Source organism: Motacilla alba, chromosome 1 (genome assembly GCF_015832195.1).
Source record: "Motacilla alba alba isolate MOTALB_02 chromosome 1, Motacilla_alba_V1.0_pri, whole genome shotgun sequence".
Classification (NCBI taxonomy): domain Eukaryota; kingdom Metazoa; phylum Chordata; class Aves; order Passeriformes; family Motacillidae; genus Motacilla; species Motacilla alba.
Window position 1 is genome coordinate 105480537 of NC_052016.1, and position 25083 is coordinate 105505619.

The 25083-nt window shown below is 45.5% G+C and overlaps 3 protein-coding genes across 4 annotated transcripts in view; 1 reads left to right on the plus strand and 2 right to left on the minus strand.

Moving 5' to 3' along the window:
- The window catches only part of ARHGAP6 (Rho GTPase activating protein 6), a 316178-nt gene extending 313681 nt beyond the window's left edge, over positions 1-2497 (minus strand). The window contains exon 1 of the mRNA XM_038132422.1: positions 1796-2497. Coding sequence (XP_037988350.1) covers positions 1796-2299 — 504 coding nt within the window. The 5' untranslated portion in view covers positions 2300-2497. The remainder of the gene's footprint in view (positions 1-1795) is intronic.
- On the minus strand, positions 2426-3194 carry LOC119703710 (double C2-like domain-containing protein beta). Its single transcript, XM_038143881.1, has 3 exons — positions 3182-3194; positions 2787-3091; positions 2426-2524 (listed from the first exon to the last, which is right to left on the minus strand). The coding sequence occupies exons 1-3, from the start codon at positions 3192-3194 to the stop codon at positions 2426-2428; spliced, it is 417 nt and encodes a 138-aa protein (XP_037999809.1).
- A 4227-nt stretch (positions 3195-7421) lies between these two features.
- Positions 7422-24005, plus strand: LOC119704233 (skin secretory protein xP2-like). Of its 2 annotated transcripts, none has more exons than XM_038145127.1 (3): positions 7422-8576; positions 11076-11117; positions 22752-24005. In XM_038145127.1, the coding sequence occupies exons 1-2, from the start codon at positions 7455-7457 to the stop codon at positions 11082-11084; spliced, it is 1131 nt and encodes a 376-aa protein (XP_038001055.1). In that variant the 5' UTR covers positions 7422-7454; the 3' UTR covers positions 11085-11117; positions 22752-24005. The 2 variants fall into 2 exon arrangements, with proteins under 2 accessions (XP_038001055.1, XP_038001049.1); XM_038145121.1 differs by lacking the exon at positions 22752-24005 and adding an exon at positions 11204-15055.
- The last annotated feature ends 1078 nt before the right edge of the window (positions 24006-25083 follow it).

The window sequence follows — 25083 nt, forward strand, 5'->3', positions numbered from 1 at the left end:
ATGTCTTTGCTGAACACCTAAGTCCATATTTGTATAATGTCTTGAAAATAGCAACTCTGAAACTGGCGAGTATCAGGTCAAATGATGAGCGACATAAAATGCTACCAATTCACAATGATAACACTGGCCCACTGCAGGAGGCCAACACACCCTGCTCCTGACATCACAGCCTCACCACCGTGACTGCTGGGACAGTTACATCCCTCCCAAAAAAAAAGGGTTGACTATTTAAAAATGCTAGACACACCAAATTAAGAAAAAACCCAGTACTTCGCAATGTGCAGTCTGAAGATACGTTGTGTGTTTTGGCAACACAAAGATCTGAAAAAAATGCCCCAAGTGTCCACCACCATAGATTCAGTGAAAAAAGGAAGACCTGATTAGATTTACATATCAGAAGCCATCCTGTGAGTCTTGAACCCAGTAAGGAAACTCTGCACAGAAACCTTATGTATGTTATAGTTTTTGATAGACCTTAAAAAATAATAAGTGGATAAGCAGCAAGCTTATTCTTCATTAGTGTGATCACCTATTATCTCACTGTCTGCTGGAGGTTTTTATCCTTAATTAGTGTGGTCACCTATTTTCTCACTGTTCACTGATGTTACAAATCCCACAAAGTTCTTTGACACCACGAATTTTTTACTATCTTAAAATTCAAGCATCAGGATGAAATACTGCTTACAGCAACTTCTGATTACAAGACTTCATAATAATCCATTTTTTAAAACTGCTAAGATTCTTCACCACCTATTTCAACATTAGCCAGCATCATGCCTGAAGTTGCCACCCACATGTTGACACTCCATCCCAATTGGCAGACACTAACAACTTTCATACTCCAAGCAAACAGGGAGATTTGGGAGCTCAGGGTAAGATGCAGCCTTTGCCCATGAAAACTGCTTTTTGTAATCTTGTGCTATCATGATGCCCAGTTTGGCTTTAATCTGATATTGCTGTGTAAGGTAACCATTTTACAAGGACTTCCACATCCCACTGCAACAATGGGGCTGTTTTATTGATGCATCTAATTATTACCAACTATTTATAAGTTCATCTGAAATGGAAATGGAATGGAAATGGAATGGAAATGCTGTTTTCTGATCCCAGTTCTCCAGAAGGCATTACTAAACAGTTAAACGGGAAACTTCATCAACATGAACAGGATGGAGAATTTCTCAAAACAAAAAATTTTCTTCTTCTGCTACAAAGGGCTCAGCATAACCAACTCGATGAGCAATTGCTACCAGGAAACAATGCCACATTTTTTGAAAACATTCATCCACATGGTATGGTATCTGCAGCCCAACATCGATGACATCCAAGTAAAATGAATAAATATTTGCATCCCAAAGTTGGATTTGTCTTGGAATACAATTGCTCGTGTGGTTCTGACACATGTGTGCATTTTCAAATAAATCACAACTCACTGGGTGTGCATATTAAAAATAATTTGTCTGTCTTGTTAGAAGCTATCACATACTTAAGTTTAAGAGGTGTAGAACTGTGAGGGGAAGGTTTTACGGGCCTGGGACAAATGCACATGGAACCCGTCGATGGAACCTCAAATATCCGACCCTCCAGCGCCGCAGATGCCAGCTCCCGGCACCAACAGCCACGGCGGCCTCGACGGCCCCGCCGCCCAGGCGGACACGCGTGGGGTCTCGGCCGGTGGGCGCTGCCGGAGCCCCGCGGGGCGGCCCCGCCGGGGCGGGCGGGTGGCGGCGGCGAAAGACGGGGACGGGGGCGAGGGCGGCGCGGCCGGTGCCCGTCCCCCGAGGGCGGGCGTGCCTACCTCGGATTTCCACACGACGTAGGCGGCGGGGCGAGGCTCGGGCGGCGAGGGTTGCCCCTTCCTTTGCTGCAGCCAGCGCCGCGGCGAGGAGAAGATGCTGTTGGCGGGGCCGGCGGTGCCGCTCAGCGCCAGGGCCGAGGGGGTGCGCGCCAGGAAGGGCAGCTCGCAGCCGGGACTCCGCTTCCCGCGGAGGCTCTCCTCGTCAAAGAGAGCACTGCCCGGGGGCGACCGCTCCAGTGGCGTGCAGGGTGTGGAGAAGGAGGCGCCGTGGGGCGGCGGGGCGCCCCGAGGACCGCGGCGCTCCCCCGGGGGGCTGCCGGCGGCCCGCGCCCGCGGCGCCCGACCCGCGCCCTCGCCGTCCTCCCGGCCGCCGCCGATGATGGCGGGGTCGAGGCTGCGCGTCTGGCGGAGTCTCCGCTTGGAGAGGCTCTTGGCGGCGGCGGGGGCGGCGGCGGCCGGGGAGGAGCAGGAGAAGACGCTGCTCAGCAGGCTCTGCGCCGACATCGCGGCGGGCGCTGCCCCGGGCACGGCGGGGCGGCCGGGGGTCCTGCCTGGGCTCTCGCTGCCTCTGCCTCCAGCCCCCGCCAGGGCGGCGCGGAGCGGCCCTCGGGGCGTCCCCCCCGGCCGGGCTCAGGCCCCGGCAGCGCGGCCCGACGGCGGCACCGCGGGGCTCATGGCGGCGTCCGGCGCTGGGGCTGCTCCGGGGCTGCCGCCGGCGCGGTCACTTTGCTGGGAGGGAGAGGGAGGGAAATAAAAAAAAAAAAAAAGTTACGAGAGAAAAGGGGAGGGAAAACGGCAGCAGCGGAGCTTTTATCTGGGCTCGCCGCAGGCTGCCAGAGTCACTCCCCCCTCGGCCGCGATGCGCAGGGGAGCCGCGGGCCGCCCCACACACACACACACACACACACACAGCCGGTCGGGTCCAGCGGTGGCGGGGCCCGTCCGCCTCCCCACACGGGGCGGGGAGAGCCGCTCCCGGTGTTTCCTGCACCTCGCTGCCGCCGCGGGACGCCCACGTCGGGGGCGCGGGGGAGGCAGCCCCGCCGGGCTGCGCGGGCACCGGCGCGGCGGGTCCCGAGCGCTGCCGCTCCGGACGGCGCAGTTGCGTGTTGGGGAGCGATCGGGGAGCGGCGGACAGCTGTTCTCCGTAGCGATCGTTCCCGAGGTGCGGCCAAGCCACCGTCTGACTCTTCGGAGCCCTGCGCCGCGTCCCACTCCGGCCCCCGCTGCCGCTTATGGAACCCCCGTCCGCCCCGGCCTGGCTGTGTCGGGCAGAGATGATGTATCCAGAAAAAACTTCCAGCAATAAACAGGATAATCACACTGTACAGCACACGGGACTGTGTTCTGGCCCACGTCTTTCTTGCCATCCTCTGAAACACGTACTTTGAGGGCGCATGGACAGGAGCCCCACAGGCAGAATGGGTCACTGAAACCTGTAACTCGTCTGCTGAGTACCTCACTGCCACAGCAAAAGGAAAGGAGTGGGACCAGTGAAGCCAAGCCTCCTCAGAACAAGTAACTGAACATGTTTACCTTCCATTGAGACTTTCTCTGTTCCCACTGCAAGCATAGGCAAGGAAACATTTACCAGGGAGACAGAACAAACTTAGGGAAAGCAAAATTGTAAAGAAATGCAGAAACAGAATGCACAAAGAGGAACAATACCATGCAGCTCCATGAAGGCAGCCAGCTCCTTCCTCACCTGGAGTGAAGGAAGCAGCCCCTCAGCTGCACAATCTGACTCCTGTTGCTTCTCATAGCTGGGAATATTAACAGTCCTCCTCACCTCACTGGGGGAGTTCAGCAGCGATGCTGCTCAGGTTTTTCCTGCATCTCCATCACCATCATTCACTTAGTCTTTAAACTTTATTAAGCAACCTTTAGCTTCATCGGTGGGTTCAGTTCTGTTGCTATTGTGTCAGTGAATGCCACATCTGCTGCATTTTTCGCATTGGAAAGCAAAACACACAGGACCAAATCCTGTCTTTCTTCGTGACTTATACTTTTATTTATGGAGTAAGTGGAAGATGCCCAAGGACGACTCCTGTGCAAGTGGCAAACCTCCCCAGTCTCAGATGAACTCGCAGTTAGACTGCTGATTCCATGGGGCCTAAGCATCCTTCTTTTGACTTGAAAACCCACCAGCTCCACAAACCCCCAGTCTCCCCAAAACTGTTGCAAGCAGCTCTTAGAAAATTGGCCTAGAAAAAGACTGGTTATTTTGGGGGAAAAAAAAAAAAAGTGCTTTAGCATGACACAAAGGTTAATTTCTCCTTACGCTGCATTTTCCCCTCAAAACCCTACTGCAGGATTGTGTTGTTCTCTCTGGTGTCCTGGAGCCAATGCAGGTAAATGCTCTATGGCAGCACTTTCTGGTTTCATCGATACAGTAGACAGTTCTCTCCTCTGTGGCTTTGTTAAAGGTTCATTAACAGCGACAGCACACAAGCACATCCACTTTCAAAGGGAGGTGTTCTGCTTTTAGGTAATGTTGCCAAATGAGACTTTTTTTTTTTTTTTTTTTGGTCTGCAAAGTAGCTTTCCCCTCTTATTTTCATAAACTGTCCTATTGCCTAATTCCAAGCTCCTCCACAGCTAAGGTTGCAGCTGTTTCTGTTTAAAGCTTCATTTCATTTTGCCTCTTCATTAATGCCTTCAATAAGGTCTCATGCTTGAGACTAAAAAGAAGGTCTGAAGCATAAAACAGTCTGCATTTGTTTTTGCATTTTTGCAGTTCTGAGCCTATTCTAGCAATTTAGTTGAGAGACACATCTTCAATACAAATATACATACATGTGGCTCCAAGAATTTGCTCTTTTTTTGCCCTCTACAAACATCATGGGAACATAAAGGGACAGGAAGACATGAGGAAAAAGGCAAAGAGGGAAATTCAGAACTGCAAGGAACTCATCACATGAGGAGTAGAGAGGACAATCACATTTGCCTCCAAAATTCACCAGAAACAGTTCCCACCACTCTCTGTGAGGTGCCCTGCCTACTTTGAAGGGCTGATACTCCTGGGCACAGCTGGTTGCCAGCAGGCAAACCCCCAAGTTTCCAATTCAGATCCTTACATGCTGCCCACACAGCCTGTGAAAGGAGACTGAAACGATCAGATAAGTGCATAGTTAGGAGCTCACGTCACAAGTAGCAGCTCTAAATGAAGTGGAGGCAAGGCATTCTTATTTTCACCTGCCTCAGCCCAGGTATTATTTATTGCCCACCTGGTTTTCTTCATGAAAGCTTCCATGAAAAATTATAGTTTTCATGAGACAGAGACCTGGAGGATCAGAGCTGCAATTCAAAGAGTAAGTGCATCATATGTATAGAGATGCTCCACGTTACTGGTCTTAGCTGCTGTCTGCATCTTTCAGGGGCAACAGCAACTTACTGATTATTTTTGAAGTTTCTGTTCATTATCACTATGAACTGCATTATTGTGAGACATGGTATCACCATCCTGAAATAGGCTTCAGTTCTTAGTGGGCATGGTACAAGCACAGGACAAAACCACAGTCCGAATTCCCAAATTTCACTGATAACTTTCAGCCACCAGATACTGTTTGGGCAGCCATATCTGGAGAGGATTAGTGAGATAATACTAGTTGATCTGATGCTGCTAGCTCTTCCTTTCTGAGGCAAAACACTGGAACAGGCTGCCCAAGGAAGTGGTGGAGGCACTGTCCCAGGAGGTATTTAAAAAACCTGTAGAAGTGGCACAAAATTATTTCTATTTATGTCTTCATTGCCTTGACCTTCACCAACAAAGTCTCCCAGCACTTTGTGCCTCAAGGTGAAAAAACCTGTAAACAGGGGAAAAGGACCAAGTTGTGGATCTTTTCTTGAGGAGTCAGAGACCAATCAAGTCTCAGGAACCACTGGGGATGAATCTGAGAGTGCTCAAAAAGCTGGATGATGTCACTGGAAGGCCACTTTTTATATTTGAAAGGCCATCAAAATTTGGAGACGTACCTAATGGCTTGGAAAAGGCTAAATGTTGCACCTGTCTTCAAAAAGAACAAGGACTACCCACGCTGCTAAAGGCTGGTGGCTTCACTCAGGAAAATCACAAAAGCAAGTTCTCTTGGAAGCCATTTCTGTGCACGTGGAGGAGAAAAATGTGACTGGAAGGGTAGTGTGATTACCAAGGGTAATCATCAGTACTGGAACACGTTGTGGAATCCCTGTCACTGATGGTTTTTCAAGATCTAACAGAAGAAGGCACTAAGCAATCTTGTCATAGTTTGGTTTTTGCCCTTCTGTGACCACGAGGTTTGAGTATAAACCTCTTGAGGTTCCCTCCAACTTTTATCACTTTCTGGTTCTAAACAAATATTAATTTTGAAGCAAAGTCAAGAAAACCTTAACCTTCAGAAAATTTTCAGAGACTTTGTGTAAATGCCTGTCACCTGACTTAATAACAGGCATGTTACATGGGTAAGTTTTAGAGAAACTATGGTCTTACTGTTATTTTGACAATGTCTGGTTTTATTAATGTCCCATTAAACTGAAATTGGAAGGAGATACTGTAACCTGTTTTGGTTGAATTAAAAAAAAAATTCTATCAAAATGAGTGTATTCATCTCAAGAATTAAATAAACCCTGTTTTGTTCAGACTTCTGAAAAATCCCTGAATATAAAGGTGATTTGGAAAATAGTAACTTTTCGTTACTTTAATTATTTAATTAGGATTTATTAATCATTAAAAACACAAAAAGAAAAACAAACCAAACTAACCCAAAGCCACTCTTTTACCTTATTTTTTTTTTTTCTTACAGAAGAATTCCTAAGTTTGTCATTCCTGGGATTTGATTTTTTTGGACAAAAAGGCTTTTAGCTGAAATGTATCTCTTCCAGTCCTTCGGTGAAAATGAAAGAACTGTTATATTTTTTTACAGAACTTTTATCTTTGTTGCAATGGAATTGATCTACAAACATTTCAGCACAGCACTCAAGAAGAGAAGTGTGCTACAGAACAGAAGGGAGCGTGCTACAGAAGTGTTTGTGGAAGCAGCTGTGGAGTGGGGTGCATAAGTCCGCGCAAGGAGCCAGCACCCAGCTTTTACTCCAGTGGGGTTCAACATTCACCCAGCTGGTGACCTGCTCGGTGCTTAGCTAGGAAAGCTGAATCTGTGTGACAGCACCAAAAAAAAAAAAAAAAAAATTGAAAAGCCGTTTTCTGTAAAGAGAAAAAGAAGCTTATTTATACTGGAAGGGAGAAGCGATGTAATACCATTACTCCTCAAAACGTTTGCTGTACTGAAGCAATAATAATGATATCGGGGCGCCTACTACATATCCTTACAGAAGTTCTATATACAGCGTGGAAATCTATTATATAGCATATCGTGTATATAACTAAATGTGGTGTACATATTTGTAAATGCGTGTACATACATATGTACATTTAGATATACATATATGTATAGAGCATGCATATATACACGCCGGTATTGGGGGTCATTTTTTGAGCGAGAGAGACGGAGTATCACGCTCCCCGTGCTCCCATCCCGGCATTCCAGCGCCGCACGGGCAAACCCCTGGAGCGCCCCGGGGATCGCGGCACCGCGGGGGGCGGGGCCGGGGCCGCCCGGGGGCGGGGATTCGGCTGCGGCCCCGCCCCCCGCGGCGCGCGCCGCCCGGAGCCGCCGTGCCGATGCCACGTGGGAGGCGGCGGAGCCGCCGCCGCCGCCGGGCCGGAGTCGCGGCCCCGCTAACGCTGGGGACGGCGCTCGCCGGCCGCCGCGAGGAGGGGAGGTCGCGGAGCCCCCGGGACCGCTCCGGAGTCGCCGAGACCCGATGGGTGCTCGGCGCGGTGGCGCCCGGCTCGCGGCTCGGCCTCCCGGGCCTAGAGGCGCTGGCGGCGGCGGCCGGGCCTAGGGGCGGCTCCCCGCCCTGGGCGGCGCCCTCGCTGCTGCAGGTGCCGGCGGCGGCCCAGCCGGCCCCGCGGCGGGATGGCAGCGACCTGCCCGCCGGCGCGCCCGCCGCCCTGGCCGTGCTGCGGCTTCAGCCCGGGGCCGAGGGCTCGGCGCGGGCGGCGGCGGCCGGGGCCGCGCCGCGCCTGCGGACCGTCTACGTGAACCCGCGCTGGCTGGAGCGCCAGGCCGCGCTGGGGGCGGCGGCGGCGGCGGCGGCGGCCAGCCCCTGCGCTGAGGCGGCAGCGGCGAGCGGCGCGGCCGGGGCCCCGGGCCCGGCCCCGGCCCCAGCCCCAGCCCCAGCCCCTGCCCCGGCTCCGGCTCCGGCGGCGGCGGCGGCGGCGGCGGGGCAGGGCGAGGCCGAGGCGGCGGCCACCCCCTACGTGGGGCTGCGGCGGCCACTTGGCTACAAGCTGGCCAAGGCCACCAAGGAGCGGATCTGGCGGGGGGAGTTCATTGACCTCTTTTCCTTGCTCCACACAGAGCTGGCCCCCGAGCACGGCCCGCGCCCGGGGGACACGCTGGACCAGTGGGTCTCGGCCTTCCTGGTGTACGCCAGCGTGCTGTGCGAGAAGCACCCGGCGCGCTGCGGAGCCATGTTCAAGTACCTGGACACCATCCGCAAGCTGCACGCCACCTACGGGGGCACCTCCTGGATGAACTACGATGAGGACTTTCGGCGGCGGGCGGCCAAGAACCCCTCACTGCCCTGGGGCGACGTCGACTTGGACCTGTGGATGAAGTGGATGGCGCCTCTCAAGTCGCTTATCCCCAGACGCCCCCGTGCTGAGAGCGAGACACAGGCCTCGCCGGCCCAGCCGCCACCGCCGGGCCAGAGCCCCAAGCAGGAGGAGAAAAGCCAGGTGTGATGGGCCGGTGGCCGCGTGTTTCTCTGCTCCGCTGGCCGGGCATGGTGCTCCCTCGCATGGGAAGAGGAGAAAGGGGCAGTTGGGGTGCCCTGGTCTTGGTCGGCAGCTCTCATCTCATGGCACTGACACTTTGGTCATGTTGACCATAGGGACACGGTTTCATGGGTGCTCAGGAGGCCATCGTGAGAGCTGTGCACGTGGCTGGATGCTCTGAGCAAATGTTTGAGCATTTATTGCTCCAGCCACCCCCTAATTCCTTCTTCTGGTGTATTTTTGCATTTTCCTGAAGTCATTAGAAGAAAGATGTTCTATGGTTTTGTTTTTTCCCTCTGAGTTGTCTTTAAAATATCAACTTTCTCAGCAATACAGTTATCTGTGTGTAAGGCAAAGAGTACAGACTCTCCTGTTACTATGGGAGCATGTGGGCAGTTGCAGACAGCATGGGATGGCAAAAAATTGATATGAATAAAGATTAAACTTCAATAAGAATGGCCACAGTGTGCAAATTCACCATGATTTAAAGATTAAACCTGTTTTGGGGCTCACTAGATTTAATCCACAAGTTAGAGCCTGTTTTGTGGGAAAAGATGATGAGTGTGATTAGGAGAAGTAGCGAGGATTTTGTGTACTTGGCTTGGATTCAGTACAGGCATCACTATATGAATTGGTATAACCTGTGGTGGATGCAGGCAGGTCTACTCTTTCTCCTGCCTGAGGCATGATGCTGAGCTCCACAGCTACAGCAGGCTGCCTGTCTGCATTAGGGGTTGTGCTGCTTCTCTTACACTGGTGACTGCAGTCTGCCAAATCCCCAGCACAGAAAATTCAGCTGAATGCTGAATGTTGAGCTTCATGCCAGCTGAATGGTGACAGAAAGATTCTGTTATATTTGCCATGTTTATTTCTAACCAATTTTTTTTAAAAAAAGCTGTAGAAAGAACCCTATGTTTATTTCTAACCATTAAAAAAAAAAAACCAAAACTGTAGAAAGAACCTTGGCCTCCAGAAGAATTTTTGTTTCTTTATCAGATGCTGTGCTTCACTGGGATTGCCAGCACAGAGGGACGAAGTTCTTTGACTCATGTTAGCGTGGTCCCTTTTTAAGGCATCTGAAAGTGCTTGGTGTATCACACCAAGTCTTGCCTTTGGTACCTATCAAAAGTAACTTCTCTAGGCCAACCTGTGACAAAGAAAGAGAGCAAACACCACGCAGTAAGATAGATAAACCCAGGCCTGTTGGCCTTGCGCCTTCTGTGGTTGATGCTCGGTGTTCTGCAACTTTTTCTGATACATCTCTTTACATTTCTCTATTCTCAAGGTGAACAGCTCAGTTCTTGTTTTCCTGCAGATCTTATGTGAGCACCAGATGGGCAATGGCTTATAGCTTTCATCTCATCTGAGACTGGACCTTCAGCTTGTCATGTTACCCACCCTTGTAACTTCTTCCACAGCAGCTGGTCTGTCAGTGCTGAGCTTTGTTGGGTTGTCTGCTGAAACACCAGGGGTCTCAGTCCTCTCTGATTTCATGAAAGTTTCCTAGTTGACTTTTATCAGTGGCATTGTTGTATTTTTCCCCCAGAAAGTCTGTAAAGAAAAAAAAATAAACATGTTTTATTTAAACTCTTACAAAATATCAAAAGTTTAATGTTTGTAAAATGAGTAGTACTTAAGCAGCACAGTGAAAAAGTAAAACTTGCAATTAATTGTTGTGGTTTCAGCCACCTTTTTGTTATTAGAGCAGTTTTTAATTGGTAGCGTATTGTCTCTTATGACTGTTTAAAAATGTCCTTAAATGAAATGATGGTTTAGGCAGCTGTCAAATGTAGATTAGGCCTAGGATAAAGCATGAATTTATCATTGGCAAGGTCACAGCAATGAAATACTTTCTTGGAGGTGACCTGTGTTTCCCCATATCTCCCCAGCTCGTTGCAAGCTCTCTTTATGTTGTGTAAAACTACTCAGCAAAATAAGATACGACATCACACTTGGGCAAAAGAACAGGAGAGAATAGCCTTTTATGGGCTTAAGACTTTGGACAGAATCTAAGCTTTTCCACATTCACGCTGTCAAGAGGAAGAGGAGGTGTTTTGCAAAAACCTTTTTTACCAAGCTGTTGTTTTGAAATAATTTTGTTTTTTGTAGTTTCGAGGGATAGTGTTAGGCAGCCTGACTAGATTTCATTCCCCCTTTTAGTCCAAGACTCCTTGAATTTCAGCATCATTTAGTTTAGTGCCTGTATCTCTAATTCTGCATTTCCCCAGATGGTTAAACAGTAAAAATTAAAAGTATAGAAAGCGTTGTGTCCGAGCACAGCTGTCCTTTCTAAGGCACTGGTGAAGAGCTGTAACTTTGCATTATATGGAAAGAACAAAGTGAGAAATCCTAGTTCTAGTTTGAGTGCGATGATTGGTGTGTGTGTAGGATAGCTGAGAGTCATTCCTGCAAATTTATGTCTGTGTGTCTAACTTCAGACAACTCTCTTCTTTTCCCCAGACTCCATGAAAACAGAAGACCAGTTGGAATGGGAGTCAGACGGTGAGTTTATTTATAAAACTGAATAACTTTGGATCTTAAATATTTGCAGATTTGTTAAATACAGAATTTCTTATTGGTGCCAACAGCCTGACTCCGTTGGTGTTTAAGTGGAGCTCTGGTATTCTAGTGCATTCTTTTACCTCTGCTTCTGTTGCGTTGCAAGCTGTGCTAGAGAAGACGTAGGAAATTCATTTTACCCAATCAGCAATTGTAACAATGGACTACAAACCTGCAGAGCAAGCCAGTTTGCTGGAAAACAGGAATTCCTGCAGCGCAGCACTTGTCACAGACTATCCAAAGAGGGCAAAGATTCAGGAAGGTGAATAAATTGAACACTGGTTGAATGAGGTCAGGAACACTCTCCCGGAGGAGAATCCTGCCCTAAAATACTACTTTGAAAGTAAAAGCCAATTTAATGCGCAGATTAAACCTTCTCATTTGACCAAACTTGTGTGCAATCCTGGATCTTTGCAGATCACAACCGGACACTTCAAAACCCTGTATATTATATTTGTTTAAAAAAAATAAATCATAACTTGTCTTGTTACAGCTGTTACTTTTGCCATTTCATTGAGAGTATCTGCAACGTAAATGTGTATTTGACTCAGAAAAGTATCATACACTCGGGATAATAACTCAGGTTGTCAACAGAATTATTCTGTGAGGTTCAGTATCCTCTTTCCATTGTTCTGCATTAACCATTGCTGTCATTGCCAGGTAGCCCAATTGTGCGTTACAAAATTCTTCATCAATTATAACGATTGACCTAATTTATAATTTTGTTTTTATCCTAGTAGAATACTTAAAATCGTGACCATCAGACTAGACCTTTGTAGTCTGGTGTTCATGAAAATATTTTTCACTGATTCACAGTTTTCATTCTGCATCTCAGTATTTTGTTTTCTTCTCCTTTTTCCTTGCATACTAAAGCGTATGGCCAAGGTAATACTATGATCCAGTAATGCGCCTGATGGTAAGGGTTTAGTTGCCTTTAGTTGTTCAGGAAAAAGGTGCCCTTATGTCCTCTCCCTTTCTCAATATTTCCAATAATATGCATAACATAAAGTGTTTGTAAATTGATATCAAACTGTTTGTGACTTCACCTAAATAAATTTTTATATTTAAATGCTATTCTTAATCTTACCGGGTTTTTTCCTCCCTTGTTCTTGTATTGCCACTTCGCTTTTGTATTCACTTTTTTTATCACCTGACTTTTTACACAATTTCTGGTTTTCAGTTATTAAAGCACAACTGAATTTTAGTTAACAAGTGAAAATAAATTAGCCTTTGGAATTTTCTTCCAATATTTTGCATAAAGACTTCATAATGTAGCTGTAGTTGTTGTAGCTTATTCGTCTTCCAGTTTTTGAGACAGTGATAGCACATATTGGGCCTTGAAAATGAAATAGCTTCTGTACTAAAATACTTAATGGTCTCCAAAACTGATCTAGTGACTGCTGAGATTCCTGCATTTGATACAGTATATATTGCACTTTTACACATTACAAAAGTACTTTTTGTTTTCAAGAAGGGGCTTAAGCTCAACCATCTGATCACTCATGCTGTTTTTCCCTTTTAAGAAATCAGAAGTTGGTTACTCAGTGGTCTTTGCTGTGTTTGTTACCATCATTGCTACATGAACTACATGGCTGCTCCATCACTGCAGGCATCTCTGCCTGAGCGAGTGCTTTAGTGTCAGGATTTGGGGAGAGGTCTGGGAAAAGGTGGATGTGGAGTGAGGAAGAGTGAGCAAAAACTGGTCTCATCTGTCTCCCTGATTGTACAAGTGTGGGTCTTAACCTACAGACTCAAAGCAGCAAAGCAGCAAGTTTCGTTTTGTGTGTCCTCTTTGAAAGCAGCATAGCCAGCTGGAGTCTAAAACACTTCCTAATGTTCTTTGCTGAGTCCTTCTGCCAAGAATGTTTGGGGTTTGTTTGTTACTCTCTCCAGCTTTCATACAGTCTGGTGCCCTTCCTGGCCCTGTCACCGCCCAGTCTCCTGGTTGCTGCTGGTTCTGGGTTGTACCACCCTGTCTTCCATATCTTCAGTAGAGAATTGCCAGAGCTCTACCTTTCTCTCCAGTGTCAGTGGCTGCTCTAAAATCACTGCCTGCTTTCATAATGAAGTTGTGTTTCATGTTATTGGCAGTGATGTTTTTGCAACATGTGGGACCTCCTCCTCTCTTTGCTGGTTTTCTTCCTCGCTCTGAGCCACCCTGTAATTTCACTGTGGTACTTGTGCATCCTTGATTAGGGTTTATTGTTGCATGTGTGCTTTGCCTCTCATTGCTGTGCTGTAAGATTCTGCAGGAAATTTCCTTCCACACTAGTTTCTCATTAAAATGTTGGACTTCAAGGGATTTCTTCAAATTCCAACAATTAAGTTACTGCACGGGTTTGCCTCTATCCTTGACACTGGGGATAGCCCTTTAGTTAAGTGCTGTGTGAGGATAGAGCACACACTTGCAGAGAGGCTTGGGATTGAACCATGATTCTGTTCCTCTCGGAGTAACTGTGATCTGCAGTGGAAACCAGTGATACATAGGGAGTTATTTTTCTAGAAATACTGTTTCTCTAAGTGCTATTTCATAATATGGGGGATGTCTTTGGTATAGTTGCAATTTCTTATTTCTTATGCTCAAATGCTCAAAAGATTTTGGGCATTTATTCAAATGTGCTGCAGAGCTTTTCGCTAAGACTGATGGAATTTCCAGTTGGGAATATTTGTGAAGCGTGTGGGAATTTATTTGTATGGGAGGACCAGCAGCTTATGAAAAACCAGTTTTCTATCAGTTAACTGGAATTAAAGAGCATACTTTTGAGGAGTAATTTCAAATAAGTTTATTTTTAGATATTTCTAGCAGGATAGCTTTTTTCCCCACACAGATTTGCTTTTTCATGTGCTGGATTTATATGCATTGTTATTGCAAAGAACAAATCAAAACTAATGCAATGTGATTCTGACAGCACAAAACAAGTTGCAATGTAGGGATAAGACTAAAATACGTAGTTCTTTCAGTAAGCTGACGCACTTGGGGAGTTCAGAGTTGAGCTGTAGCAGAAGTAGAGTCAAATAATTGGGATTTCTAACTTCCACCTGTGTGCAGTAGTTCAGTTTGAGGTATTTGAAGCATCTGAAAAGACAAGGCTATTACTACTCTTCTGGCCTTATTAGTACAATGATGTGTCTTTAAAGATAAGGTGACAGAATGTTTTGCATGTGAGGTAGCCTGTTGCATCTGCAGTTGAGCAGAATTACTTCTGATCTCTGAGATCTTCTCAGTGTGACTTCCAATTTAAGCTTCAAACATTGCTTTCCCATCTTCTGCTGTCTTGAATCATCTTACCAGTTCGGTTGTCTTCTTTATAAAAATCTGGTGAGCACAGCAGACATCTTCTGAGGGCAGCATCTGATCAGCCTGTCAGTACGTACGGAGCCTTTCGCTCCGTGTGGGTAGTTCTGCCAGGTTGTGTGGTCTAGCATGAAGAAAGTCAGAGAGTGTCTAAGTGTGGCTGGGTGGAGAGCACACAGGAGGCTCCCCAGCTACCTGCAAGGCTTGTGTGGTTTTGAGAAGCCAGTGGCATTGGCATTTTTTTCTGTCCACTCCTCTGGTAAAATCAAACCCAAAAGCCCCAGAGTCTGTTGTAACCATTGAGGGATGTGACTCAGTTCTAGCAGCCTGGGTGTTGGTGGAGATGTTGCCTGGTGAAGTTACCAAACTTCTTTTTAGGTCATAGGCTTGAATAGGGACTGCAACAATTGATAGTGTCTGTGGGAGTGCTTTTGGTAGCTCTTCCTACGAAGAGATTACGTCTCTGAAAACTTGGCTGGAGCAATGATAAAGATCTTATTTTCCCCTTTTGTTTTGGTACCCAGGTTTGGTTTTTACCCTGTCATGACGTTTAGCAACCCAATAAAGAACTTTTTGATCCATAAAATCTTCTGGGTCCGGCATTTATTTTTTCTTCACTTGGAAATTCCCATCAAAACCACTTGGCATTGGTGCAGTTAAGCAGTTTATTGGGCAATCAGCTAAAGAGCAGCGGGGATTTAAATAGCAGGAACATGTTTACAATATCTTAATATTTGTAAACTTGAAATAATTCAGTAAGTACTTTTACCTTTTTTGGTGGTTGTAGCTCTTTCTTTACTTTAAAGAATGCTTTATTTTCTGCAATGTCTCAGTGCACTGTTGCTGTGTCAATATTTCCAAGGCAGCAGGGGAATGTTTACATAAAAACACCAAAGTGTTTTCTTTAAATTTTGTAATTGCAAACATTTGCGGCCATAAAATCCTTTGCACAAAACTTAGGTGGCTTTTTATTTATTCCGTTCAAAGCTAAACCTGGATCATGTTCAGTTTCCAGATTTTTTTTTATTTTCTGAACCATGCAATGTGAACATTTTATCTGAACTTACATCAGCAGGTGTAGAAGATTCCACCAGCCGCTTCAAATGGCAGTTCTAATGATCTGAAGCCCGGAGTGGTTGTTTAAAAACAGCTACATTGCTTACACTGGCTGCAGTGTAAGTGCTTTTGATATAAGCACCATCTGCATTGCTGATACTCAGTGTCCATAAATGCCTTCTGTTACCCTCAAATATGGGGTTGCATGAAGGTAGTGGGCAGTAAAGTGTGCTGATATTGGTTGGTGGGGCTGATTTGTTGATAACCTGCAAGGCGACATGGTGGCAGATGACCTGGACTGTGTGTCCAGGAGTAGATGTTGCTGGCATAAACAGGGCAATGTATTTCCTTGAAATGTGTAACATGAGCTAAGAGTTCAAACCTCTTCTGCCTAAACTTCCCACCTTGCACTTGGACATTCTGGCATGTGTCTTCAACCATACCTGCCTAGTCTCAGCTCCTGTTTTGTTTTTTTTTTTTCACCTTGTAACAGTGAAATGTGATTGATGGTGTTTGGAACAAAGAAATACCGCCAGGACAGGCACGTGGTTTCCTGCTGTGTGCATCTCCCTGGGATGGCCTATGAAGTGCTAAGGGAAAACATTGTTTTCCCCATCTTTTAGCTCTGGAATGACAATTACACAAGTACTTAACAGAGGTGCTGGGATTACAAATGTTAGCAAGTCTGCACTGGTGATAATAAAGTAAGGTTGGTTTGATGTGGGGAAATCTCTGAGGATGCCTTTGCTCAGGACATGCAGGTGTGTTTCTTGCTGCACTTGGTGTGCATGGGTGGACTTCAAGCAATAGAGTCCTTGAAGTGGTGTTGGATTGGGAGAAGCATTTAGGTTTCCTTTCCCTGTGTCATTTTCCTTGTCCTTTCTCCCTCACCAGCACTCTCCCAAGTGGGATATGGGACCTTGAGATTTAGTATAGGTGGATAACAGGGGAAATCTCACTACCACTACATAGGATTGCTGGGAGAAATGAGTGAGTTTACATCTGTAAGATCATGAAGTTTTTCCAGGAGCAGCACAAAAAATTTGGTGGTATTCAAAGGCAAAAATAGTGACTTTGAGGGTACCTGGTCTGTCGCTTTCCCATTGAGGAAAAGAAGATGCAGTTTTGTGGCCTAGTGTGGCCAGTGGAAAAGCTTTGGGCAGAATATCTCAATGGGGTTTGGTTGCAGAAAGTAAATTATGTGTGAATCAGTATTGCTGCAGGTGCTCTGTGGGCCAATATGTGAGCAGAAAAAGGAGCCCTGGCCAGTAGGTGAAGCTGACCAGGCTGTCAGTGATACTGATCCACCAAGATTGAGGGCATTTCATGGAACTAATTACAGAACTATGGAGCCCAAGGAGGGACCTTAAAAGACCACTCTTCTTCTTGTGCCTTAGCATGCTTTAAAAAAACCCCAAAACAACAGAAAACTACACAGCCACAAAGTACTTTCATTGTAAGACTGAAATGTAGTTGCAAATGCTTTCTGAGAGGACAGTGGGTGATACCTGATATGCACCATTTCCTACCATGCATTTTCTGTTTTAAACATTTTGATTGGCTGCAAATGAAATGGAGTAAAATTGAATCTTTAAGTGTTATTAGAAAACAATACAATTTACCTGTGTGTTAAGACAAAATGTTCTTTACTTCTGTTAGCAAGCATTCAAAAACATTTAATTTGTTTGGGGTTTTTTGTCAGTGCTCAAACCCTTAGCATGTTGCTACACTGTTGCTCTGCTGAGAACAGCACCAGTTGTTCACAAGCCTGTGTTGCACAGAGGTATAAGTAATGTCAGTTGTTCCCCATCAGATGGGGAGGAATGGATGAGCACATCCTTTACCTGCCTCTTGTATGAGGAAGCTGTTAGTACAGAGTGCTTCCCCAAATGGAGAAGCTGAGAACTAGACCTTGGGTCACCTGCTTCCCCACCAGGGCTGCGATAAACTGTACCTTTTTACTTCTCTTGATCTCTTCAGCCCACAGTCCTAGAATGAGCAGTTTCTGCAGAGCATGGAAACAAAGAAACTCTTCCTTTTGTGTCACTTCCCTCTGCCCCCCCCCTTTTGTTCTGCAGCTTTGGTCTTGACACCTTGTTTTCTGAAGGTCCTGCAAGAAGTGCTGTAACTGAGAAACAGAAACGGCTGAGATGTTTACTGTTGGGTATAAGAAAAGTGCAGTACTACTTAGCTTTCCTGAGTGTGGCAATTGTTTGTTATAGCCTGGTTAATATCTCCCAGTGATAGAGGACCAGAAAAGATAGACCTACTTATTGCTGAGGCTTGTGTTGTCCAGGAGAGTATCGCAGCATGCCCTGTATATTGAATGGCATGAGCATGGGAAGATTTGGCTGTGGTAAGAGGTAAAAATTACTCAACAGATATGTTCTGGTAAGATGGCTTATTCTGTGGCTTAACCTGTCAAGCCACAGGAAAGTATAACATGTCTTAATTCTCTTTCAAAATACAAAAGTTACTTTCTTGAGAGGATGTTGTTGCCTTGAGCATGTGTGCCTTTTTGATGTACAGCATTTTAAAAGTAATGATGCAAGTGCTGGGCCCTGTCAAGCAAGAATTGAAAGCTTTGATATGTTTGCTGTAGACGCTTCATCCGTGAGTTTGCTCTGCTCAAGACTACTGGCAAATAAATTACCTGATGTATTCATATTTTAATGCCTATGAAGTTGCACCACAGCTTTACAGTGTCATTATTGATTAATTATTTTATGCACAGCAGTCAAAGGACCTAATCTTCTAATTTGTCATCTTCCCTCCTCCCCCGCCTCCTTCCCTGTTCCCCCCATCCCAGTGTGTGGGAGAGATGCCAGTGTGAAAAGAGCAATTTCAGGCATTGAGGTGAAGGCGGGACTGACTTAGGGAGCTTCAGAGAGTGCCATTTACCTGATGTTCTCCTCTCTGTTGCTGCCCCTCTTGAAAGCAGGCAGGACTAGAGGCAAAGAGTCAGCAGCACCCGAGTGGGTCAGAGAGGAGGACTGAGCCCTTTAAAATAGGTAAGGATGGGAAAGTTGCCAATATTTAATAACTTTCACCTATGGTGTCTATTCTGAGGATTTGGTGAAGTAAAAAATGTACCCACGCCACACACTAGTACTTACACAGAGCTCCAGAAAAGGGTTGAAGTTTGGGGCTGGCTTTAGTTTCCCTGCTTTCTCTCCTTGTCTCTTTGCTGTACTTGCTGCGGAGGCTTTGGCAGGAGGAAGGGGTCAGTTCACCACCTCTGTTCTTTGTGAAGTTCCCCAGGGCTTGTGAAGTTCCATAGGCTGGAATAGTTGGTGCTGCTTGGGAGAGGTGGGTGAGCTGTGGCTGAGAGCTGGTGGGAGCAGTACAGGAAATCACATTGTGCTGTGCCAGGGCTGCACAACGACTGCCTGAGCTCATCATGCTCTAGGAGCTCATGGTGGAAGCAGAAATTTAGTTGATGTCTAGAAAAGATGAGTTTGGCAAATTTTATGTAAGTATTGGAAATTGTAACTACAGAGCCACAGGAGCCTGGAGAAAACATAGTCTACTAGGGGAAAACAGTAAACTAGGGGAAATGGTCTATTTGAAGGCCTCTTTCAAGCAGTAAGGAAATAGCAGTCTGTAAGACTTTGTTGTGTGTCATGTTAAGGACAGTCAATACTGTGTCATAAATTATAGCGATGCATTGTGTAGATCAAATTGTTGAGGGTGGCATATGAATTCTGTTCCCTTTGTTGTTTCCTATTGCAGTTTCTACTCCAGTCTTTGTCCTGGAATTACCTTTTTTTGTGGTGGTTGGTTTTTTGGGGGGTTTTTTTGGTTTTTTTTTGTTTTGGTTTGCCTTGTTTTTTTTCTTTTTTGTTTAACTAGGAGTTCCCAGGCGCAGTCAGTGGCAATGCCCTGAGTAGAAACTCTTTAGAGCTCTCCTAGATACACTCATGATTTACCTTTCATGTGTGCTGCTTTGCTTTTATGTAGGGTGGATTTTACCTCCTGTTGTTCAGTGTAGTTTTCCAGGGCCCTTGGTAATTTCTCTGTTTTCCTTTAAAGATAATTATTCAGCCCACAAATTTACAAATATCCCAGTGTTCCTTCTAATTTCTTCTGAATGAAGGTGCTTCCAACATCTCTAAATACCTCTGCTAGGTAGTGGGTAAGAGAAGCTCAATTTCTGTGTGTGTCTTTTGAGTTTATTTTGTTTCTGTCATGTCTCTTGTCCTCTGACACACTGTGCTGTTCTTTACAGTGCAAGCTTTTACTTCTCATGTTCTTAAAACAAAGCTTAGTCACCTGACCTAGGATGCAGCATTAAGTCAAAAAAATGTCATTTAGCCCATTTTGTTAAAAGTGAAGCTGCTCCTACTACAGCTATATAAAAATTAGTCCATTTTTTCTCAACAGATGAGCCTCTTATGTTCAGCAAACTCATGTACATTTACTTATTTCTAATTTTCCAATTGAGTGTTTTCATTGGTGAAGATGTTGTTTTAACAGGTTGTGGCATCAGAAAAGTTATTTGTTTCTTCCAGAGAAAAGCAATTCCAATAAAACAGAAGAGGTCCTGAAAACCCATCTCAATTATTCTAAGATGTTTTCTTCTTCTTTACACCCTAAAAGGAAAATGGATTGACCTAGGAATTTACACAGAAATTTCTTCTACTTTACTAGGAGTACATTATACCAATCTTTTCATGCACTTTTTACTGCATAAAGGTGTGTGTGCTAACAAGACATGAGTCTTGGCTTTTACATTAATGAAGATGGCTTGCAATACAAATGGGATGTTTCAAAATATTTTTAAAACAGAATTTTTAAATAATTTCTCTCTTAGAGGATAAACAAATTATGTGAACCAATTTCTGGGACTAAATTTGTAGCACTGACTTTAGTTTCTATTTTGGTGGTCTGGCTTGGAGCCAGACTTTTTTTTGTTAACTTGGAGTTTTTCTGGCACAATGCAAAAATGGCTCTCTTGCATTATTCTGAACACTTTGCAAAATCTCCTTTCTGAGTAGACTTTTCTGAGTTAACCAACACTTGTGCAGTTACTTTCTACTTCTTAGAAAACCACAGCTGAAAGGAGCAATTAAAAACTTGATTGCTGCTTTAAACTTGGAATTTAATCTGTATTTAACACAAATAAGCTCTCATTTCAAGATTGCTTAAAGCAGCTGTTTCCCCTGTCAATGTTAATCATACTTTTGGGTATGTGCAGACTGTAGAATCTGGCACTTAGGGATTTAGAAATCATGGGCTCTCATACAAGTGATTCCAGATGGGTGGATTTTTCCTTTGGAGACTCCTGGGCCTTCCCAAGACATAAGTTGTACCAGCCAGTCCACACTTGCAACATGATGCCTCTCGAGTGTCATTTGGTGTAGCTGGGCTGTATTGTGCTTGGTAAAGCTGCACGAAATTTCTCTCATCCAGACTTGCAAGCAGATTAATACTAAGTCTTACCAATATCAATATAAAAAGAAACCCGTGAAAAATCCCTGGAGGTGACTCTCTGCATGCTCCCTGACTTTCACTGTCACTGCAGGAGCAGGGAGGTGCTCTGCAGAGACAGCTGAGCTGATCCTGGCATCAGGTGCCACAGAGCTGTGGCAGCATCCTGGGGATGTGGGTCCTGGCGAGTCCCAGTCCCTACTTGCCATAAACAGCATCCCCAGCAGGAACACAAAAGAGGTGAACTGCTGCTCATCTGTGGCTTTTGGGCAATGCAGATGTCCACCTCTGTAGTGTGAGGTACAGAGCTAGGATGTGCTCACAGAGCAGTCTAAGCATAGGAGAGCACTGGACCCAGGTCACACCAATCCCAGCCATGGCAATGACTAAACCTGCATGTGACTGAGCTGTGAGTTACTGTGCAGGATACCAAAGCCTTGTGCCTGCCTACCTTTACTCTCCTTCCCCTCAAAATATAAAGCTAAGTTTATATAAATGTAAAACACTCATATGCAAATACCAAGTGGATTTCATTCTCAAGTTTTAAATAAATGTCAATGGTCTAAGCATAATAAATAAATAAATAAATAAATGGCTATATGTGTCTGTTTTATTCAAAACCGCATTTGCAATTCAGAAATGTTTGTTGGAGCCATCAGATTTTCCCCAGCTCTCAAGCAGAGAGAGAATATTCTGTTGGGAAATCAGCTGCCTCCAGTGATGCACTACTCATGGGTGTGTTATATCTATTACCTGCAGCAGCAGTCTCTGCCTGAAATTTGGGGTGTTTGGGGGCTCAGCTGCCATCTCACAAGTGCATCACAAGGCTTGTCACATAAAATCAAGGCACCTCCAGTTGGACCAACTTGGGCAAGCAGCATGAGGACAGAAAATCTGATCGTGAACAGTTGTAAAAGTTGTAAGTTGTAACAGTGTCATTTGGTTGCTCTCTTGGTGTTCATCATTCCTAAATCTCAGAAAAAGTTCCCACCATCAAAAAAAAAAAGCCTTTTTTTAAAACGGGATGAAACTTCACATGCACAGGCTTGGTATCCATAAAGTTTACACTGAAACTTTTATTTCCTGGGTAATAAGAGTTTTCACTATTCTCCTGAGGCATTGATAGTCTTTTTATTTTCATTCTTTCAGCAGACTATAGAGCAAATAATAAATGCATACTTTGATTTTTACCAACTCCTAGTAGTTGGCCTGTTTTCATAATGCAGAAATTATTACACAGATTGTTGTTTTGGCTGGAGGAATAAGTTCTAACACATTGCAGATATTTAGTAGGGAGAAATTGTTCTGGAGACAACCATGTGTCCTTGGAAAGAGATGAGAAAAGATAAAATCAAGGAACATTTGGAATGGAAATAGTGAGGTAGTAGCTGCCCAAAGTGGAAAGCAAGAATTCAAGTGTATTTCTTCTCATGCATGTGCAGTAGTTTGGTATCTTGAATTGAAAGAACACACAGAACCTGCGCATTCTTTCCAGTAACTGCCTGCATGTTCACATCCAGCTAACATTTGCATTTTCAGTTTAAGCAGGAATACTGAATCCTAGTGAACCAACATTGCAGTGGTTATTTATGTATCCTTAGTCTTTTTTGTTCCCACTACATTTAGATACTCATTTGTTTTCAGCTTGAAAATTTAAGAAGGTGTGAGCTCTGCTTTTGATTAGCTATATAGACCCATCCCACAGTGCATCACTAATTGGAAAGATTTTAATATCATAAAGCTAGACTGAGTTACAGCAGTAGCAATATGTCCATCCTCCTTTGCCTTGATTACAGGTCAGCTGAGGATTTCCGTGCTGTGGGAAGATGTATGGCTGATGTGAATCAGCAAAGCTGGCCCTGCACTGCACTCATCTGGTCCCCTGCCAGCATCAGAGCCATGCCTGCTTGAAAGCAAGAGGTCACACTCAGTGCACTGCTGAAATATGCCTGTTGTTGGCAGGAGGGTCCCTACTGCAGAGCAGTGAAATTCAACGCAGTCCTCAGGATCAGCCTGGCAGCAGCTCGTGGGTATGAAGGCACTTTGTCATTCTCCTCAGGACGTGCTGAACAAATCCTTAGGCAGGCAATGGAAATGAGGCATGTTTCCAAGTCGTGTCAGTGAGTTCCAGGGAAGTGCTTGTCAGTAACTCTGTGTGTGCTCCCACTCTGCCTTGCTAAGAGATGTGTTTCAGCCTCTCCTGGAGAGGGATGAACTTTTGCAGCTTGCAAACTATCTGTAACTGCTCTGGCTGAGCCTCAGACTGATTTTTCAGCTCCTTAAACAAACCAAGAGATTAAAAGAAAAAAGCACTCTCAGTCTGTTTAAGCTGAATTTTTGTTCTTCTGAAAAAATAAATTTTTCCTTTTAAGCAAAAAAATTCTAGAGAAAGTTGTAGGGGGTAAAAAGACACAGACCTATTTCTTACTGATGAGGAAGAAACAATAATTTGACAAGGCACCTTTCAAGGATGCCATTTGCTCTTTTCCAATACATACCTACAATACAGATTTAATTATTAAATCTGAACTATTCCTCTTCTAAAGTTTCCTCTGAGCTTTCTCTTTACACATAGTCACTATGATCTTTGTTTCTTTCCGCCTCTGTCATTAAACCTTTTTTAATTTTTAAAAATTCTTTTTACTGTTAATTTGATTAAAAACACCACTGTGAAGTTTTTTCCTTGCCTTACCACTGGGACCTTCACCATGCACCCACTTTCCGACGACTGTCTCCTCATGTTGTATGCCAGAGCTTCTCTACGCCCCGTGTCCCCACACCACCATCCTCTGCTTCTCTTGCTTTGCCCGAGACTCTGCATGTCCTCCCACCCGATCTTTCTTCACACTTTGGAGCGCCATCAATGTGCCGCTCAATCTCAGCTGGTCCTCATGCTTGCCCACACTGTGTCCCTCCCCAGGCCCACACCCCAGTCCCCACTGGGTTCCCTGACACCTGCATATGTTCTCCCAAATCAGCCCTCAGGTTAGGAGATTCTCCTGTTCCTCCTGATGCTTTATTTTCCATCTCACCCACTGACATTCCTAAGCAGCGTGGGATCTGGGTGAAAACAGGGCACTGGTTTAGCAATAAATAAATAAATAAGTAAATAAATAAATAAATCTTTAAGGCTTTTCATGTCTCTAATCAGAAAAGAAAAACAGAAAAATACTCTTGTCCTAATAGAAATCACAGAGGTAAAATGGCACACAGTGGGAGTAAGGAGGACAGATGAAGCAAATCACAGAACCACACAATGGGTAAGGTTAGAAGGAACCACAGTGGGTCATCAGCTCCAGCCTCCCTGCTCAAGCAGGGTCATCTTGGAACACATGGCACAGGACTGAGTCCAGACAGTTCTGGAATATCTCCAGTGAGGGAGACTCCACAGCCTCTCTGAGCAATCCAGTGCTCAGTCACACGCACAGCAGGACAGTTCTTTACCCTCAGGTGGAACTTTCCGTGTATCAGTTTTTGCCCATTGCCTCTTGTCCCATTGCTCAGCACCACTGAGCAGAACCTGGCTCTGTCCTCTTGACACCCTCCCTGCAGATACTAACAGACATTAATGACATCCACTCTCATTAATCTCTTCTCCAGGCTGAACAGGCCCAGCTTCCCCAGCTCTTCCAAGAGAGATGCTCCAGTCCCTTAGTCATCTTGTTGCCCTCCAGTGGATCCAAGTCCAGGAACTCCATGTCCATCTTGTATTGAGCAGCCCAGAACTGGACACAGCACTCCAGATGTGGCCTCACCAGGGCTGAGCAAAGGGGCAGGATCACCTCTCTCGACCTGCTGGCAATGCTGCTCCTTATGCACCCCAGGATCCCACTGGCCTTCTTGGCCACCAGGACACACTGCTGGCTGATGGACAGATGGCTGTCCACCAGCACCCCCAGATTCTTCTCCACAGAGCTGCTTTCCAGCAGATCAGCCCCCAGCCTGTACTTGTGCAGGGGGTTATCATAAATTTTGCATGCAATTTTTTGTTAATTGCTACTGCCTTCATTCAATAATCTCCTTTTTCAGTGTGTCCTATATGCCCATCATACTACCTAAATTGGCTTCATTGCTCCCCTTCTACTTCCAAGCCTTCAGGTCTGTAGCTGCCATGGTCCAGGGAAGCAG

Bases quoted from the DNA above. Each gene is read 5' to 3' on its own strand.
- LOC119703710 (XM_038143881.1), bottom strand. The intron at 2,525-2,786 runs GTGCAGGAAACA...TCTCCCTCCCAG, and splicing joins CGTCCCGCGGCGGCAGCGAG to CAAAGTGACCGCGCCGGCGG.
- LOC119704233 (XM_038145127.1), top strand. From the start codon at position 7,455: ATGCCACGTGGGAGGCGGCGGAGCCGCCGCCGCCGCCGGGCCGGAGTC.